General features: G+C 49.5%; 1 protein-coding gene across 1 annotated transcript in view; it reads left to right on the top strand.

Moving 5' to 3' along the window:
* EDA (ectodysplasin A) overlaps window positions 1–17,601 on the top strand; it is a 318,832-nt gene that overhangs the window by 141,023 nt on the left and 160,208 nt on the right. The window contains exon 3 of the mRNA XM_030210396.1: window positions 16,350–16,379. Within this exon, the coding sequence (XP_030066256.1) occupies window positions 16,350–16,379 (30 nt within the window). The remainder of the gene's footprint in view (window positions 1–16,349; window positions 16,380–17,601) is intronic.

Here is a 17,601-nt window from a genome sequence, read left to right as displayed (position 1 = left end):
TTATGACTCTGGAGTTGTAGATCTGGCTCTTAAGAAAGTCAAGAGTACTAGAGAGTACGCCTCGGCGCCCCCAGGGCGGGAGTCTAGGACTCTGGACTCTTTTGGGAGGAAGGCCTACCATTCTGCTATGCTCGTGTCCAAGATTCAGTCCTACCCAGCTCTACATGAGCATCCACTTGCGGAACAATGTGAGGCAGCTGACGGACTTGGTCGATAAGCTCCCGTCGGAGCAGGCCAAGCCTTTTCAGGAAGTGGTAAGGCAGCTGAAGGCGTGTCGCAAATTCTTGTCCAGGGGTGTTTACAACACTTTTGATGTTGCGTCCAGGGCCGTTGCGCAGACTCTCATGGCTGCATGCCTCTGACCTTGAGAATAGAGTCCAGCAGTGGATTGCGGATGCTCCTTGCCGGGGGGATAATATTTTTAGTGAGCAGGTCGAACAGGTGGTAGAACAGTTCCACCAGCGGGACACCGCATTCGACAAACTCTCCCACAGGACGCCTTCAGCATCTACCTCATCAGGTAGACGTTTTTATGGAGGGAGCAGGAATGCTCCCTATGCTTATAATAAGCGTAGGTACAATCCACCTGTCTGCCAGCCTACTCAGGCTAAGCCCCAGCACGCTCGTTCACGTCAACAGCGTGCACCTCAACAGGCCCTGCAGCTCCCCAGCAAAAGCAAGGGACGGGCTTTTGACTGGCTCCAGGCGAGCATAGCCGAGATAAGTGTCCGTGCCGGATGATCTGCCGGTAGGAGGGAGGTTAAAGTTTTTTCACCAAAGGTGGCCTCTTGTAACCTCCAACTGGTGAGTTCGCCAAATAGTCCGGTTAGGATACTCCCTCAATTTGATCTCCAAACCTCCACATTGCCCACCGGGAGCTCAGTCCTTCAGCTCCCAGCACAGGCAGGTACTTGCAGAGGAAATCTCCGCCCTTCTCAGCGCCAATGCGGTCGAGCCCGTGCCACCAGGGCAGGAAGGGCTGGGATTCTATTCCAGGTACTTGTGGAAAAGAGGGGAAATGCGTCCCATCCTAGACCTAAGGGCCCTGAACAAATATCTGGTCCGAGAAAAGTTCATGATTCAGAAAAACGATTGGCTATGCTCTCTGGACTTAAAGGATGCTTATACTCACATCCCGATACTGCCAGCTGACAGACAGTATCTTCGATTCCGTCTGGGAACACAACATTTTCAGTACTGTGTGCTACCATTTGGTCTCGCCTCTGCGCCCAGGGTGTTCACAAAATGCCTGGCAGTCGTGGCGGCGTTTCTACGCAGGCTGGGAGTGCATGTGTTCCCTTATCTCGACGATTTGCTGGTGAAGAACACCTCCAAGGCAGGAGCTCTACAGTCCATGCAGATTACTATTAAACTCCTGCATCTACTAGGGTTTGTGATAAATTATCCAAAGTCCAATCTTCCAGTACAAAGACTCAAATTTATAGGAGGTCTGTTACACTCCCAGACTGCTCATGCCTACCTTCCCGGGCAAAGGACAATCTTCTGTCCCTGGTTTCCTGGGTATGAGCGTCTCAGCAGATCACAGCTCGGCAGATGTTGAGATTGCTTAGCCACATGGCCTCCACAGTTCATGTGACTCCCATGGCCCATCTTCACATGAGATCAGCTCAATGGACCCTAGCTTCCCAGTGGTTTCAAGCTGTGGGGAATCTAAAGGACGTGATCCAACTGTCCACAAGTTTTCTCAATTCCCTACATGGGTGGACAATTCGATCCAATTTGACCCTGGGACGTCCCTTTCAAATTCTTCAGCCGCAAAAAGTGCTGACTACGGATGCGTCTCTCCTGGGGTGGGGAGCTCATGTCGATGGGCTTCACACTCAAGGAAGTTGGTCCCTCCAGGAAACAGGTTTTCAGATCAATCTCCTGGAGTTACGAGCAGTCTGGAACGCGCTAAAGGCTTTCAGAGATCGGCTGTCTCATCAAATTGTTCAAATTCAGACTGACACTCAGGTTGCTATGTATTACATCAGCAAGCAGGGGGGCACCGGATCTCTCCCCCTGTGTCAGGAAGCTGTCAGGATGTGGCTTTGGGTTCGCCAGCATGGCATGTTTCTACAAGCCACGTATCTGGCAGACGTAAACAGTCTGGCCAACAGGTTGAGCAGGATAATGCAACCTCATGAGTGGTCTCTCAACTCGAGAGTAGTATGTAAGATCTTTCAAGCGTGGGGCACCCCCTTGGTAGATCTTTTTGCCACTCAGGTCAACCACAAGGTCCCTCAGTTCTGTTCCAGACTTCAGGCCCACAGCAGAGTCGGCAAACTAGCATCAGATGCCTTTCTCTTTCATTGGGGGAAGGGCCTCCTTTATGCGTATCCTCCCAAACCCTTGGTAGGGAAGACTTTGCTGAAATTCAAGCAGGATCATGGAACCATGATTCTGATCGCTCCCTTCTGGCCACGTCAGATCTGGTTCTCTCTTCTTCTGGAGTTGTCCTCAGAAGAACCTTTGGAGATTGGAGTATTTTCCAACCCTCATCACCCAGAACGAGGGAGCGCTTCTGCATCCCAACCTCCGGTCAGTGGCTCTCACGGCCTGGATGTTGAGAGCGTAGACTTTGCCTCCTTGGGTCTTTCTGAGGATGTCTCCCGAGTCTTGCTTCCAGAAAAGATTCCACGAAGAGGTGTTATTCTTTCAAATGGAAGAGGTTTGCTGTCTGGTGTGACAGCAAGGCCCTAGATCCTTGTTCTTGTCCTACACAGACCCTGCTTGAATACCTTCTGCACTTGTCCGAGTCTGGTCTCAAGACCAACTCTGTAAGGGTTCACCTTAGCGCAATTAGTGCTTTTCATTATCGTGTAGAGGGTAAGCCTATCTCAGGACAGCCTTTAGTTGTTCGCTTCATGAGAGGTTTGCTTTTGTCAAAGCCCCCTATCAAGCCTCCTACAGTGTCATGGGATCTCAATGTAATTCTCACCCAGCTGATGAAATCTCCTTATGAGCCACTGAATTCCTGCCATATGAAGTACTTGACCTGGACTGTCATTTTCTTGGTGGCAGTCACTTCATCTCGTAGAGTCAGTGAGCTTCAAGCCTTGGTAGCTCATGCTCCTTATACTAAATTTCATCATAACAGAGTAGTCCTCCGCACTCACCCTAAGTTCTTGCCAAAGGTGGTGTCAGAGTTCCATCTGAACCAGTCAATTGTCTTGCCAACATTCTTTCCCCGTCCTCATACCCGCCCTGCTGAACGTCAGTTGCACACATTGGACTGCAAAAGAGCTTTGGCCTTCTATGTGGAGCGGACAAGCCCATTCAGACAGTCCACCCAAATGCCCAAATGTTTGTTTCTTTTGATCCCAACAGAAGGGGAGTGTCTGTCGGGAAACGCACCATCTCCATTTGGCTAGCAAATTGTATTTCCTTCACTTACGCCCAAGCTGGGCTAACTCTTGAGGGCCATGTCACGGCTCATAGTGTTAGAGCCATGACAGTGTCAGTGGCTCACTTGAAGTCATCCACTATTGAAGAAATTTGCAAGGCTGCGACGTGGTCATCTGTCCACACGTTCACATCTCATTACTGCCTACAGCAGGATACCCGATCTGGGGCTGCTGTCGGACATCACCCAATCGTGAGAACAATCAGCCTGCTGTTCTTGGAGAATACCTGCTACAGGTAAGTAACTTCGCTATTCCTTTTCGTCCTACTAAACTATTTCAGAAGATGTGGGTTATGCTTATTGACCAGCAGATGAAGATTGAGAATACCAAATTGTCCTGCCTATAAAATACTGAGTGGAGTGGAATGAGTAGACATGAATCGCTTGTTTACTCTTTAGAAATAAGTAGTAGTAGTAGTACTCTTTCCAAATATATTTGGACTAGGGTGCACGCAATGAAGGTACTAAGTAGTAAACTTAAAACAAACCAGAGAAAATATTTCTTCACTCAACATGCAATTAAACTGTGGAATTGGTTAGAGAATGTGGTAAAAGCAGGTAGCTTAGCAGGGTTTTAAAAAGGTTTGGATAGTTTTCTAAAAGAAAAATCCATAAGCCATTATTAATATAGATGTATTGCCCAGTTCAGAGCTTATATCAAGCTGAAAGAGCTTTGTGGAGTGAGAGACTTGCTCCACTGCCCATGCACAAGTGCCTTCCCATCCACTGCAAGAGCGCGGGACTGCCAGTTCTTTTTTTTTTTTTTTTTTTTTTTCCGCAGTGGATAGTGGATGCCAGTTTTCCTGTGCTCCTCAACCCGGTTCGAGAGAGAGCTTGAGTGCTTTTTGACGATTACGCTGTGAGGTATTTTCTGCGTTTCCTTCCCTCATTTTTTAGTTATCTTTTTCCCGCTTTTAAGTCTTTTTTTTTTTTTTTTTTTTTTTTTTTCTTTTTCTGTGTCACTAGCCCACGTTTAGGCCTTGACTTCAGTGGGGTTCTCCCTTTATTTTTTCTTTTGTGCTTTGCCCCTTTTTTGGCACCATCAAGTCGTTTTATTTCCTTCCATGTCCATGAAAGTTCCCAGTGGTTTTAAGCACTTGTCCTGGTACAGTAGGACCATCTCTGGTACAAACACCCTTTCTTGGTGTTTTCAGTGTTTGGGGCCTGATCATAGCCCTTCCAGCTGCGTTTGCATATTCATATGAAGAAGTGTTCTCAGATGATTTTTGAAGTCCAGTCTGAATCCTTCTCGTCGGGTGTTGCATCAGTCCGTATGGCTGCTAGACCTGTCGACACACAGAGCTGTTTTGCATCGAGTAGGCTTCACCTGCCTCGTCACCACCTGCTGTGCAGAGACTCCAGGACTGACCTGCATCAGACCAGACCCCGAGGCAACGGGAGGATTCAACATTAAGGATAATCCTGTTACCTTTGACAGCACTGAGGAGCCACAATGCATCTGCATCAATCCCCCTCAATACATAGTGACAGGGGCTCCGACGGATTCAGCACCCAAGAAGTGTTGAACTGCTCCCCCTCCGTACAAGAGTTGACGGTCGCCATGCAGACAGGACCAGACTCTCATCTGAACCCCAGCAGTTCTGCATACTGCCTTTGAGCTGGCACCCCAGCCTTTCCCATTGTCGGCCCTTGATGAGCGCATCTGGGCCTTGCTCCCTGAGCTGTTGTCTGGCTTCATTCAACAGAGTGCATCAGCATCGAGGGTGCTTGCGCATGCCCCTCAAGTTGCAGATCTGTTTGGCCCTCAGCCTGTGGTGAGGCCTCTGATGCCAGTGTTGCATGTGGCCCCAGCGTTAACGGCCGTCAGTGGAGGAAGCTTCGCTGGAGTTGATGCGGGAGCTGACTCCTTGATGCCCCTCTTGGGGACATGATTCCTCTAGGTCAAGGTAGAATTGGTCTCATCCTTCTCCACAGGAGGTTTTGGTTGATACCGAAGAGGTGCGCTCTTGGGAGTCAGATGATGACCCTCAATACCTCTCAGAGGATATGGGATTCCATCAGACCCTCTCCACAGGAAAGGAGAAAGTCTCTCTTCCAGAGAGTCTTTCCTTCCCCTCTTTTGTTAAGGAAATGGAGGCTGGCCAGGTTAAGGCCAGACAAGCCCAGGGCCAAGATGCTTGAGGTCCTGGACTACGAGTCTCCTAGAGAGGCTGTGACTGTCCCACTTCACGAGATCTTACATGATGTTTTTCTGCAGAATTGGGAGTCCCCTCTGAACCCAGTACTCCACCCCTCCCCCCCCCCCCCAAAAAAAAAAATTTGACACCATTTCAGTTATTGGAAAAGTAATGGAAGCGATGCTGAAGGAAAGGATAGTGAATTTCCTGGAAGCCAATAAGTTGCAAGATCCGAGACAACATGGTTTTACCAAAGGGAAATCGTGCCAAACGAATCTCATTGAGTTCTTTGATTGGGTGACAGGAGAATTGAATCAGGGACGAGCTATGGATGTAATCTACATAGATTTCAGCAAAGCTTTTGACACGGTTCCCCACAGGAGGCTCTTAATTAAACTGGAGGGGCTGAAGGGTTACAACGTAAAGTTTGCCTTTTTGCAGATGACACCAAGATTTGTAACAGAGTGGAAACCCGAGAGGGAGTGGAAAACATGAAAAAGGATCTGAGGAAGCTAGAAGAATAGTCTAAGGTTTGGCAATTAAAATTCAATGCGAAGAAATACAAAGTGATGCACTTAGGGAATAGAAATCCACGGGAGACATATGTGTTAGGCGGGGAGAGTCTGATAGGTACAGGCGGAGAGAGGGATCTTGGGGTGATAGTATCTGAGGATTTGAAGGCGATGAAACAGTGTGACAAGGCGGTGGCCGTAGCTAGAAGGTTGTTCCATATCATCATGCTGATCAATCCATAGACTGGTGGGTTGTGTCCATCTACCAGCAGGTGGAGATAGAGAGCAATCCTTTTGCCTCCCTATATGTGGTCATGTGCTGCCGGAAACTCCTCAGTATGTTCTCTATCTCAGCAGGTGGTGGTCACACACAGCAGCAGCTCTGGCTAGGTCTCCAAGCCTAATTTTTAGGTTTTGTTGAGTACCTGGGGTTGAGGGCTCTTCTTGAGCAAGTGCAAACCTGGTGGCGCCAGGTCCCTCCTTTTCTACCCCCTCCCGCTGGCTCCGTTAAAAAAAAAAAAAAATTTTGGACATCCTTAAAGGCGTTTATTTCGACGTTTATTTAAATGTTTATTGCAGCTACTCACTGGGACACCAGGTCGTTACAGCTCGGAGCGAGAAGCAGGTAATTTTTACCTTTTTATAGCGGGCAGGGGGTTCCCCGATCGATCTCCACATGGCCTATGGCGTCGGAGGGCGAGGGCGCAAAGAATCGCTCCCCGGACCGCTTGTGCGCTTCTAGCGGGGATGCGGGGGTCTTAAAGTCTGATTCGCCCTTGTTGGGTGTCAGTTCGGAGGCCGGTCAGTGTCCCGGGTCTTCCTCCGGTGCGGCGGTTTTTCCCGCCATAAACGCCCATCCCCCGCTGCTCGCCTCCGCCATCTTGGCCGGCCACTCTGCTCGGACGGCTTCTTCTTGGGCCGCCCTTGAGCTGGGAGACGTTAATGCCATGGCCGCCCTTGATTTGGGCGACGACAAAAAAGCGGCTAAAGTTAAGCGCCGTTCTTCCCGCGCGGCTCCTTCGCGGAGTGTCGCGCCGGACGCCATCTTGGATGTGCAGCATGTTTCTCCCCCGCTCTTGCGAGCGCCGGTTGAGGGTGCGTCTAGGGCTGTGGCCCAGGCGGCTGAAGTGCACAGTCTGGGGGGTTTCTCCCCCGAGTTTATTTTGCTGCTGCATCAGGCCTTCCTTATGCAAAACGCTGCCCCTTCTCCCTTGTCCGATAAAGGGGTTGAGGCCCCCGGAAGTAAACGCCCTCGGGTGGATTCCCAGGCCTTAGAGGACGCTGTTTCCTCTGATGTAGATGAGGGCAGCGTATCTGAGTTCTCCCAACGGTCCTTTGGGGATTCCTTGGAGGAGACGGATTCCCGCTCGGATGGAGCGGATGACCCCTCTGCAGCGCGGATCTTTCGCTCAGAGGATTTGCCCAACCTGTTAGTGCAGGCCATGAGCATTTTGAAGATTTCCTCTCCAGAGGACGTCTCTCCCTCAGCCCCTGTTGGCTTCGCCATTATGCTGGGGACGAAGCGCCCGCCTAGAACCTTCCACGTGCATGATGCCATGCACACCTTAATTTCGGCTCAATGGGATGTCCCGGAAGCGAGCCTCAAAGTGGCTAGGGCTATGTCCCGCCTCTATCCTTTGCCTGAAAGTGAACGGGAAGCCTTTCTTTGGCCTACCGTGGATTCTTTAATCATTGCGGTGACTAAGAAAACGGCGTTGCCGGTGGAAGGTGGCACGGCCCTAAAGGACGCCCAAGACAGAAGATTGGAGGCGGCCTTAAGGTCGTCCTCCGAGGCGGCTGCCTTAAGTTTGCAGGCCTCAGTTTGCGGCTCCTATGTGGCCAGGGCGTGCCTGACGATTGTGCAGCGGGCTTCCCCCTCGGATCCTTCCTTGAGGGCTGATTGGCCGGCCCTGGAATCGGGCTTGGCTTATTTGGCAGACTTACTGTATGATGTCTTGAGAGCCTCGGCTAAAGGTATGGCTCAGACAGTCTCTGCGCGGCGGTGGCTTTGGCTGAAACATTGGTCGGCTGACCACGCCTCTAAGTCCCGCCTGGCTAAGTTGCCTTTTAAAGGCAAGCTGCTCTTTGGGGTCGAGCTGGACAAAATTGTGACCGATCTCAGCACGTCTAAGGGCAAGAGGTTACCAGAGGTCAGGGCTCGGGCCAGTGCTCGCCCTGGTAGCTCCAGAGGACGGTTTCAGGAAGCCCGTCGGTACCGCCCGGGCAAGTCGGGCTCCTCTGCCCCCTCTTCCTTCAAGAGGAACTTCTCCCCCAAGCAGCATTCCTTTCGCAGAGACCGCCGTCCCGGAGGTGCGCCCTCCGGTCCTCCCCCAGGGTCTCGTACCCAATGACGGGGTCCTGGTCCATGGCCCAGTGCAGATTGGAGGACGCCTGTCCTCGTTTCTGGGCGAGTGGACCAGGGTGACTTCAGACGCTTGGGTGCTGGAAGTCATCAGAGACGGCTACAAGCTAGAGTTCTGCCGACCCTTAAGAGACAGTTTTGTACTCTCTCCCTGCAAGTCTCCGGTCAAAGCTGTGGCAGTGCAGCAGACCTTGGACAATCTGATCCGCCTGGGTGCGGTCGTTCCGGTGCCAGAAAATCAGCTTGGCAAGGGACGTTACTCCATTTACTTTGTGGTACCAAAGAAAGGAGGTTCTGTACGGCCTATCCTCGACCTCAAAGGGGTCAATCGGGCCTTGAAAGTTCGGCACTTTTGCATGGAGACTCTCCGCTCTGTTATAGCGGCAGTGAAGGCAGGGGAGTTCCTGGCATCCTTGGACATCAAGGAAGCGTACTTGCATATTCCCATCTGGCCTCCTCATCAACGCTTTCTGCGTTTTGCAGTCCTGGGCCGACACTTCCAGTTCAGAGCCCTCCCGTTCGGGTTGGCTACTGCTCCGCGGACCTTCTCCAAAGTAATGGTGGTCATCGCGGCCTTCCTGCGAAAGGAAGGAGTACAAGTCCATCCTTATCTGGACGACTGGTTGATCCGAGCCCCCTCTTATGCAGAATGCGGCAAAGCTGTGGACCGGGTGATTGCTCTTTTGAGCTCCCTGGGGTGGATCATCAACTGGGAGAAAAGCCAGCTGCGCCCGACTCAGTCCCTGGAGTATCTGGGAGTTCGATTCGACACCCAAGTAGGCAGAGTGTTCCTGCCGGACAATCGGATTGTCAAACTTCAGGCTCAGGTGGACCTCTCCGCTCCGGGCTTGGGACTATGTGCAGCTGTTGGGCTCTATGACGGCCACGATGGAAGTAGTGCCCTGGGCCAGGGCTCATATGAGACCACTACAACACTCTCTGCTGCAGCGCTGGACTCCGGTGTCGGAGGATTATGCTGTGCGCCTTCCCTTGGGCCCAGCAGTGCGCAAGGCGCTGAGCTGGTGGCTGAAGACAGACAAGTTGTCTGCAGGGATGCCTCTTGTGACCCCGGAGTGGATTGTCGTCACGACGGACGCCTCTTTGACAGGCTGGGGAGCCCACTGCTTGGGAAGGACAGCGCAGGGGCTCTGGTCTCCTGCAGAGGCAAAGTGGTCTATCAACCTCCTGGAACTCAGAGCCATTCGGTTGGCGCTTTTGGAGTTCCTCCCGGTACTGGCGTTGAAGCCAGTACGGGTCCTGTCGGACAATGCCACGGCTGTGGCCTATGTCAACTGCCAGGGAGGTACCAAGAGCGCCCCTCTAGCCAAGGAAGCCATGAATCTATGCCAGTGGGCTAAAGCGAACCTGGAACAGCTGTCAGCTGCCCACATTGCCGGAGTCATGAATGTCAAGGCGGACTTTCTCAGTCGCCATACCTTGGATCCCGGAGAGTGGCAGTTATCGGCTCAGGCGTTCTTGGACATCACGAAGCGCTGGGGCCATCCGAGCCTAGATCTGATGGTGTCATCGGCCAAGTGCCGCACTTTTCCAGCAGAGGACGGGACCCTCAATCTCTGGGAGTAGATGCTCTTCTCCAACAGTGGCCGACACAAGAGCTTCTGTATGTGTTCCCGCCCTGGCTCATGTTGGGCAGGGTACTAGACCGGGTGGCAAAGCATCCGGGCCGGATAATCCTGGTGGGTCCGGACTGGCCCAGACGTCCCTGGTATGCGGACTTGATCAGGCTCTCAGTGGACGATCCTCTGCGGCTGCCAGTGGAGCAGGGCCTGTTGCATCAGGGTCCCGTGGTGATGGAGGATCCCTCCCCCTTTGGTCTTACGGCCTGGCTATTGAGCGGCAGCGTCTGAGGAAGAAGGGCTTCTCAGACAAGGTCATCGCCACTATGCTGAGAGCGAGGAAGCGCTCTACTTCTACTGCTTACACCAGGGTTTGGCGTACCTTTGCAGCGTGGTGTGAAGCAGGCTCACTTTCTCCCTTCACTGCTCCAATTTCTTCGGTGCTGGCGTTCCTGCAAGAAGGTCTGGAGAAAGGCCTGTCGCTCAGTTCCCTTAAAGTCCAGGTAGCGGCTCTGGCTTGCTTCAGGGGCCGCCTGAAGGGTGCTTTCCTGGCTTCGCAGCCAGATGTGGTACATTTTCTCAAGGGAGTTATCACCTGCGCCCTCCTCTGCACTCAGTGGTGCCTGCGTGGAATCTCAACCTGGTGCTAAGAGCCTTGCAGAAGCCGCCTTTTGAACCCTTGTCGAGGGCATCTCTGAAAGACCTGACGTTGAAAGCAGTCTTTTTGGTGGCTATCAGTTTAGCCAGAAGAGTTTCCGAGCTCCAGGCGCTCTCATGTCGAGAGCCTTTTCTGCAGTTCACTGAGGCAGGAGTGACTATTCGCACAGTGCCTTCCTTCCTGCCCAAGATTGTTTCTCGCTTCCATGTGAATCAGCAGCTCTGTCTCCCTTCCTTTCGTAGGGAGGACTACCCAGAGGAATACTCTGCTCTCAAATATCTGGATGTGAGACGAGTCATCATCAGATACTTGGAAGTGACCAATGATTTCCGGAAATCGGATCATCTGTTTGTCCTGTTTGCAGGTCCTCGTAAGGGTCTGCAGGCTGCTAAGCCTACAGTGGCAAGATGGGTCAAGGAAGCCATTGCAGCGGCTTATGTGGCCGCGGGGAAGGTGCCGCCTATCCAGCTGAAGGCTCACTCCACTAGAGCTCAGGCGGCCTCGATGGCAGAGGCCGGGTCCGTCTCCTTGGAAGAGATTTGCAAGGCGGCAACTTGGGCATCGGCCCATACCTTCTCCAGGCATTACCGCTTGACTGTGGCTGCTCGGGCGGAGGCCCAGTTTGGAGCTTCAGTGTTGCGGTCAGGGATTTCAATGTCCCGCCCTGGGTGAGTACTGCTTCGGTACATCCCACCAGTCTATGGATTGATCAGCATGATGATATGGAAGGTAAAATTATGTATCATACCTGATATACATCCCACCAGTCTATGGATTGATCAGCATGATGATATGGAAGGTAAAATTATGTATCATACCTGATAATTTTCTTTCCATTAATCATAGCTGATCAATCCATAGCCCCTCCCAGATATCTGTACTGTTTATATTCTGGTTGCATTTCAGGTTCAAGTTTAGTCTTCAGTTCCTGTTCAGGAGGACTTCGTGTTCAAGTTTTTTCAATTGGATTCTTCAAGAGTTGAGACGAGTTTGTGTTACAGTGAGCTGCTGCATTCCTCTCCCCTCCGTTTTACGGGGCTGGATTGAGACATAAATTCTGCCGGCGCTCCCTCCCGCTTCGTGCGGCTGTAGGGCAGCTTTGTACCCCTCCCGCTTCGGCGGTGTTAGGGTCAGTCAGCTCCTCCCGCGGTTGCAGGATAAGCCAGATCCCCCTGCATCGACGGGGTGGTGTCCCTCCCCCCGCTCCGCGGGGATGAGCTGGACGGATTCCCCTCCCCCACTTGTGTGGGGATGAGCTGGGTTAATTCCCCTCCCCCGTTTCGGCGGTGGTGAGCTGGGCAGAGTGTCCCTTTGTGGGTGTAATTCTCTCTGAGTCCTGCGGATGGAGCTTGGATATCGACATACTGAGGAGTTTCCGGCAGCACATGACCACATATAGGGAGGCAAAAGGATTGCTCTCTATCTCCACCTGCTGGTAGATGGACACAACCCACCAGTCTATGGATTGATCAGCTATGATTAATGGAAAGAAAATTATCAGGTATGATACATAATTTTACCTTAGGCTGTATAAGTACATAAGTACATAAGTAGTGCCATACTGGGAAAGACCAAAGGTCCATCTAGCCCAGCATCCTGTCACCGACAGTGGCCAATCCAGGTCAAGGGCACCTGGCACGCTCCCCAAACGTAAAAACATTCCAGACAAGTTATACCTAAAAATGAGGAATTTTTCCAGTCCATTTAATAGCGGTCTATGGACTTGTCCTTTAGGAATCTATCTAACCCCTTTTTAAACTCCGTCAAGCTAACCGCCCGTACCACGTTCTCCGGCAATGAATTCCAGAGTCTAATTACACGTTGGGTGAAGAAAAATTTTCTCCGATTCGTTTTAAATTTACCACACTGTAGCTTCAACTCATGCCCTCTAGTCCTAGTATTTTTGGATAGCGTGAACAGTCGCTTCACATCCACCCGATCCATTCCACTCATTATTTTATACACTTCTATCATATCTCCCCTCAGCCGTCTCTTCTCCAAGCTGAAAAGCCCTAGCCTTCTCAGCCTCTCTTCATAGGAAAGTCGTCCCATCCCCACTATCATTTTCGTCGCCCTTCGCTGTACCTTTTCCAATTCTACTATATCTTTTTTGATAGAGAGAGGTGTGACCAGCAGAAGAAAGGGGGTGTTGATGCCCCTGTATAAGTCATTGGTGAGGCCCCACCTGGAGTATTGTGTTCAGTTTTGGAGGCCGTATCTTGTTAAGGATGTAAAAAGAATTGACGCGGTGCAAAGAAAAGCTACGAGAATGGTATGAGATTTGAGTTACAAGACGTATGAGGAGAGAGACTTGCTGAACTAAACATGTATACTCTGGAGGAAAGGAGAAACAGGGGTGCTATGATACAGACGTTCAAATATTTGAAAGGTATTAATCCGCAAACGAACCTTTTCCGGAGGTGAGAAGATGGTAGAACGAGAGGACATGAAATGAGATTGAAGGGGGGCAGACTCAAGAAAAATGTCAGAAAGTATTTTTTCACGGAGAGAGTAGTGGATGCTTGGAATGCCCTCCCGCGGGAGGTGGTGGAAATGAAAACGGTAACGGAATTCAAACATGCGTGAGATAAGCATAAAGGAATCCTGTGCAGAAGGAATGGATCCTCAGGAGCTTAGTCAAGATCGGGAGGCGGGGATACTGCTGGGCAGACTTAGCCGGTCTGTGCCAGAGACGGTGGTTGGGAGGCGGGGATAGTGCTGAGCAGACTTATACGGTCTGTGCCAGAGCCGGTGGTTGGGAGGTGGGGATAGTGCTGGGCAGACTTATACGGGCTGTGCCATGAAGAGCACAGGTACAAATCAAAGTAGGGTATACACAAAAGTAGCACATATGAGTTATCTTGTTGGGCAGACTGGATGGACCGTGCAGGTCTTTTTCTGCCGTCATCTACTATGTTACCATGTATTTAGAGTACCTCTTTCAGTCATAGCCTGTCACCTTTTATGGTCAAGACGTTGGTCTACAGATGCAACTTCCAAGTCCCAACTGGCCAAGCTTCCTTTTCATGGCGAATGTTTTTTTGGTGAAGATTCCAGTAGCATAGTTAAGGAGCTAGAAGAATTGAAGCCTCTTAGACTTTCAGAAGATAAGCCAAAACAGACAAATTGGTCGTCTTCCTTTTCTTCATCATCTAGAGCCAGAGTTGGAAGCTGAAATGCTACAGACCAGGATGGTTGTAGTACGGGTGTCATTCACACTTTCAAAAGGATCTTCCGTTTGGTCAAACAGAGTCTGGTTCCCAGCTTGGCTGCTCCAGCAGTGCTGTATGTGGCTTACATTGATGGTTCATAGGTGCATTCCTTTAATGTAGAAGCAGACCATCTCTTGCTTTCAGGAGGAATAGGCCAACTTAACAAGAAGATTATGGTAAAGGACACCTTGCGAACCCTTTCATCTCTGGGAGCAGTCACTCCAGTTCCTCTGAAGCAACACAGGGCAAGTATTCCATTTACTTTTGTTATCCCCAATTAGGATGGGACGTTTCTAGATCTCAAGGAGCTAAGTCGTCGTCTTGAGGGTCTCATTTCAGAATAGAAACCTTGCATTTAGTTATTGCTTTGGTCCATGTAGGCGAGTTTCCCACTTCCTTGGATCTCAGAAGCTTACCTTTGTGTTCCAATTTGGCCTCCATTCCAGAAGTTCTGAGATTCTGTATCCTTGGTCGACACTTAGTTGTGGGGGTGTTACCCTTTAGCTTAACCACAGTACCCAGGATGTTTTCCAAGGTCATTGTGGTAGTAGCAGCCTATCTCCAAAGACGGCAAATTTGAATACACTCTTATCTGGAAAATTGGTTTATCGCAGCTTCTTTCTTTCAAGACAAGTCTTCAAGTTACTTCTATAGTGCTATAGCTGCTGCGTGATCAACTTCAAGAAGAGGAAATGAGTTCCCACTCAGATTCTGGAGTACCTGGGAGTCCTGTTTGATATGAGCTATGGAGAAGTGTTTCTTCCAAACCACAGACAGAGGAAGCTACAGTGACAGATCTATTTTCTGATGCATCGGTGCAGTCCTCGTACCTGTAAGTACGCAGGTTCTGGAATCCATTGCAGCGACCCTGGACATTGGTCCCTGTGGGCAAGGGCACATATCAGACTGCTTCAGGAATCCCTACTCAGGCATTGGTCTCCTGTTTCTCAGGACTACAGTTGTCTTCTACCCTGGGCGTCTCTCTTGTGCTGCAGCATGGCTTAGTGGTTACACTCTGTGAACTGGGCCAAAGGAATTCCCATTCTAATTATGGATTTGGAAATAGTCACCATGATTGAGGGGTGCATGATCATTTCCAGGTAGCTCAGGGGATACAGTCAGTGCAGGGAGCGAATGGTCCGTTGTCGCTTAGAAATTGAAAGCAATTCATCTCGTGTTACGAGCCTTTGCCCTCGTTCTCGAGGGTCACTTAGATATTTTCCAAGAATAGAACAGGGTTGGCCTGTGTCAGCAGACAAGGAGGACTCTGAGCAGGAGCATCATTCAGTTTGAAGCTCGCTTTCTGTTCAGTTGGGCAGAGAAACACCTCCACATCCTCTCAAGTCTCCAGAATGTTTAGACCAACTATCTATCTCAGCAGGCACTCCCTAGATCCAGGGGACTAGGAACTGTCCTCTCTAGCCTTTTGGCTCCTAGTACAATGATGGGGCCATCCAATCGTGGATTTGATGGCAATCAGAATGCAAAGGTCAACCACTTCAGCTGTTTGAAAGAAGCAGGTTTGAAGGGTCTGGATGCACTGGTTCAACTGTGGCCTCGGAGCAGTCTTCTTTGTGTTCTTGCCATGACCCACAATTGTCTTCCTTCAGTGCATTGCTTTCCAGCCAGGCATAATGCTGTTCATAGCTCCAGATTGGCCAAGACAGCTGTGGTATGCCAATCTCATCTCATTCGTCTCCAACTTGATAGACCTCTCAAGCTTTCTCAATCCAGAGGCTGCCTACATCAGGGTCCCATTCAAATGGAGGATCCATCCCCCTTTGGTTTTACAGCCTTGCTATTGAGCAAGCGCAGCTCTTCGGGCAATTAAGTGCTCCACTTCACAGCTTATGCCAGAGTCTGGCTACTAGAGGTTGCCAGAGCCGTAATGGGGAGACAGGATTGGCTTCGGGGGAACACACCCAGCCAACCTCTCTGCCTCCGGTAGCCCAGCTTTCTGGATGTGGGTGTTGTGCACATGAAATCTGCCCCGTTGGGATTCCCTGGCACCCTGTACCCCCTTTCTTCGTGCCTTCCCGGATCCCCTTTCACCTGCACTCTCACACCAGATAGTTATTCTACAATACATACTGAATGGAAACAAATCACCTTCAAAAGCAAAGTTAAGAATAATACTTGTGCCGCTTCAGGGAGGATGTTCTGAGCACAGTATTGCTTTTATTATGTCACTGACTTTTCTTATGTAATACTGTACTTGGGAACACATTTCCTAGGTATATAGGCGTAGAATAAAAACATAAATTTTATTTTAAAAATGTATGTTCCTCACTATACAAAGGTGTAGGTGGGTTACAAATTTGCATAATTAAAAAAAAAAAACCAAACACATAGGCATATGCAACAAGATTAAAATATGTAAAAAAAAAAAAAACAGCATTTTTTTTATTACACAATGGGTGAATCGATAACTGAAAATGAAATATTGTAACCAAGGCAATAACTCCTTATTCATTATTTTTACAGATCCAGGTTCATCTAAAAACAAGAAAAAAAGTAAGTTGCATATACATTCATATACATAATGCTGTTTGATGCTGTTGGTGGTTGTATACATTGGTTGCTACCCCAAAATAGTTATGTGCTATGCACATTCCCCTTGATATTTTAACAGTATGGTCACTGTTGGACTCAAATGTTGACCACACCTTTTATATCTATACCTGGATATTCAGCATTGATAACCAGGTATAGAGTGGCCACTGGAAGTTACCTGGGTACTGCCAATATTCACTGTCGGTATATTGGTGGCACCTGGGTAATTTCCAGCCCTTCTCCCAGATAGTGCAAAGGCAGTCAGAGAGATTTCAGCGACCTTATCTAGATAATGCTACTAAACACCTGAGTATAGCACTGGTGATCAACATTTATCTGGAGTGGAGGAATGGCATAATGATTAGTGTAGCGGATTGCAGACCTGGGGAACTGGGTTCAATTCTCACTGCTCCTTGATTGTCAGCAGTGGGTTGAGATCCTGGGGAACCAGGTTCAATTCCCTCTGCAGCCTCCCTAATTTCCGATAACATTTCTACATCCATCTGTTCATCCTGGCCAGGCAGATGGGTAGTACACTCCTATCACTATCCTTTACCCCTTTACTCGTGGAATTTCAATCCACAGGGATTCCTAGATATGTTTTGTTTCCTGCAGAACTTTCAATCTGTTTGATTCAAGGCCCTCCTTAACATACAATACTAGCTCCTCCACCAATTCGATCCACCTTATCACTACGATATAATTTGTACCCTGATATGACAATGTCCCACTGGTTATCCTCCTTCCACCAGGTCTCAGAGATGCCTATTATATGTAATTTTTCATTTAGTGCAATATATTCTAACTCTCCAATTTTATTTCTTAGGCTTCTGACATTGGCATATAGACATTTCAAACTGTTTGTTCCTATTTACATAATGCTCAGTACTTGACAGTATTAATTTGCAATCTTTTGTCTGATTTTTATTTTTATTTGTATTTGTTATATTTCAAAACTTAGCTGCATTTGGATACAGTAGGTAACTTCTGTCCCCAGAAGGTTTTCAATTTAATTATGTATCTGAGGCAATGGAGGGTTAAGTGACTTGCCCAGGAGCACAAGGAACAGCAATGGGATTTGAACCCTGACTTTAATACTGGCCATCCACTGTTTTAAATGAAAGTTGATTTAATGCCATTGGATAAAATCTCTCTATATAAAAGGCAAAACCAACGTTCTATG

Source organism: Microcaecilia unicolor, chromosome 7 (assembly GCF_901765095.1).
Source record: "Microcaecilia unicolor chromosome 7, aMicUni1.1, whole genome shotgun sequence".
Taxonomy (NCBI): Eukaryota; Metazoa; Chordata; class Amphibia; order Gymnophiona; family Siphonopidae; genus Microcaecilia; species Microcaecilia unicolor.
The sequence above is the reverse complement of the archived record's forward strand: the minus strand, read 5'-3'. Positions and strand labels throughout refer to the sequence as shown.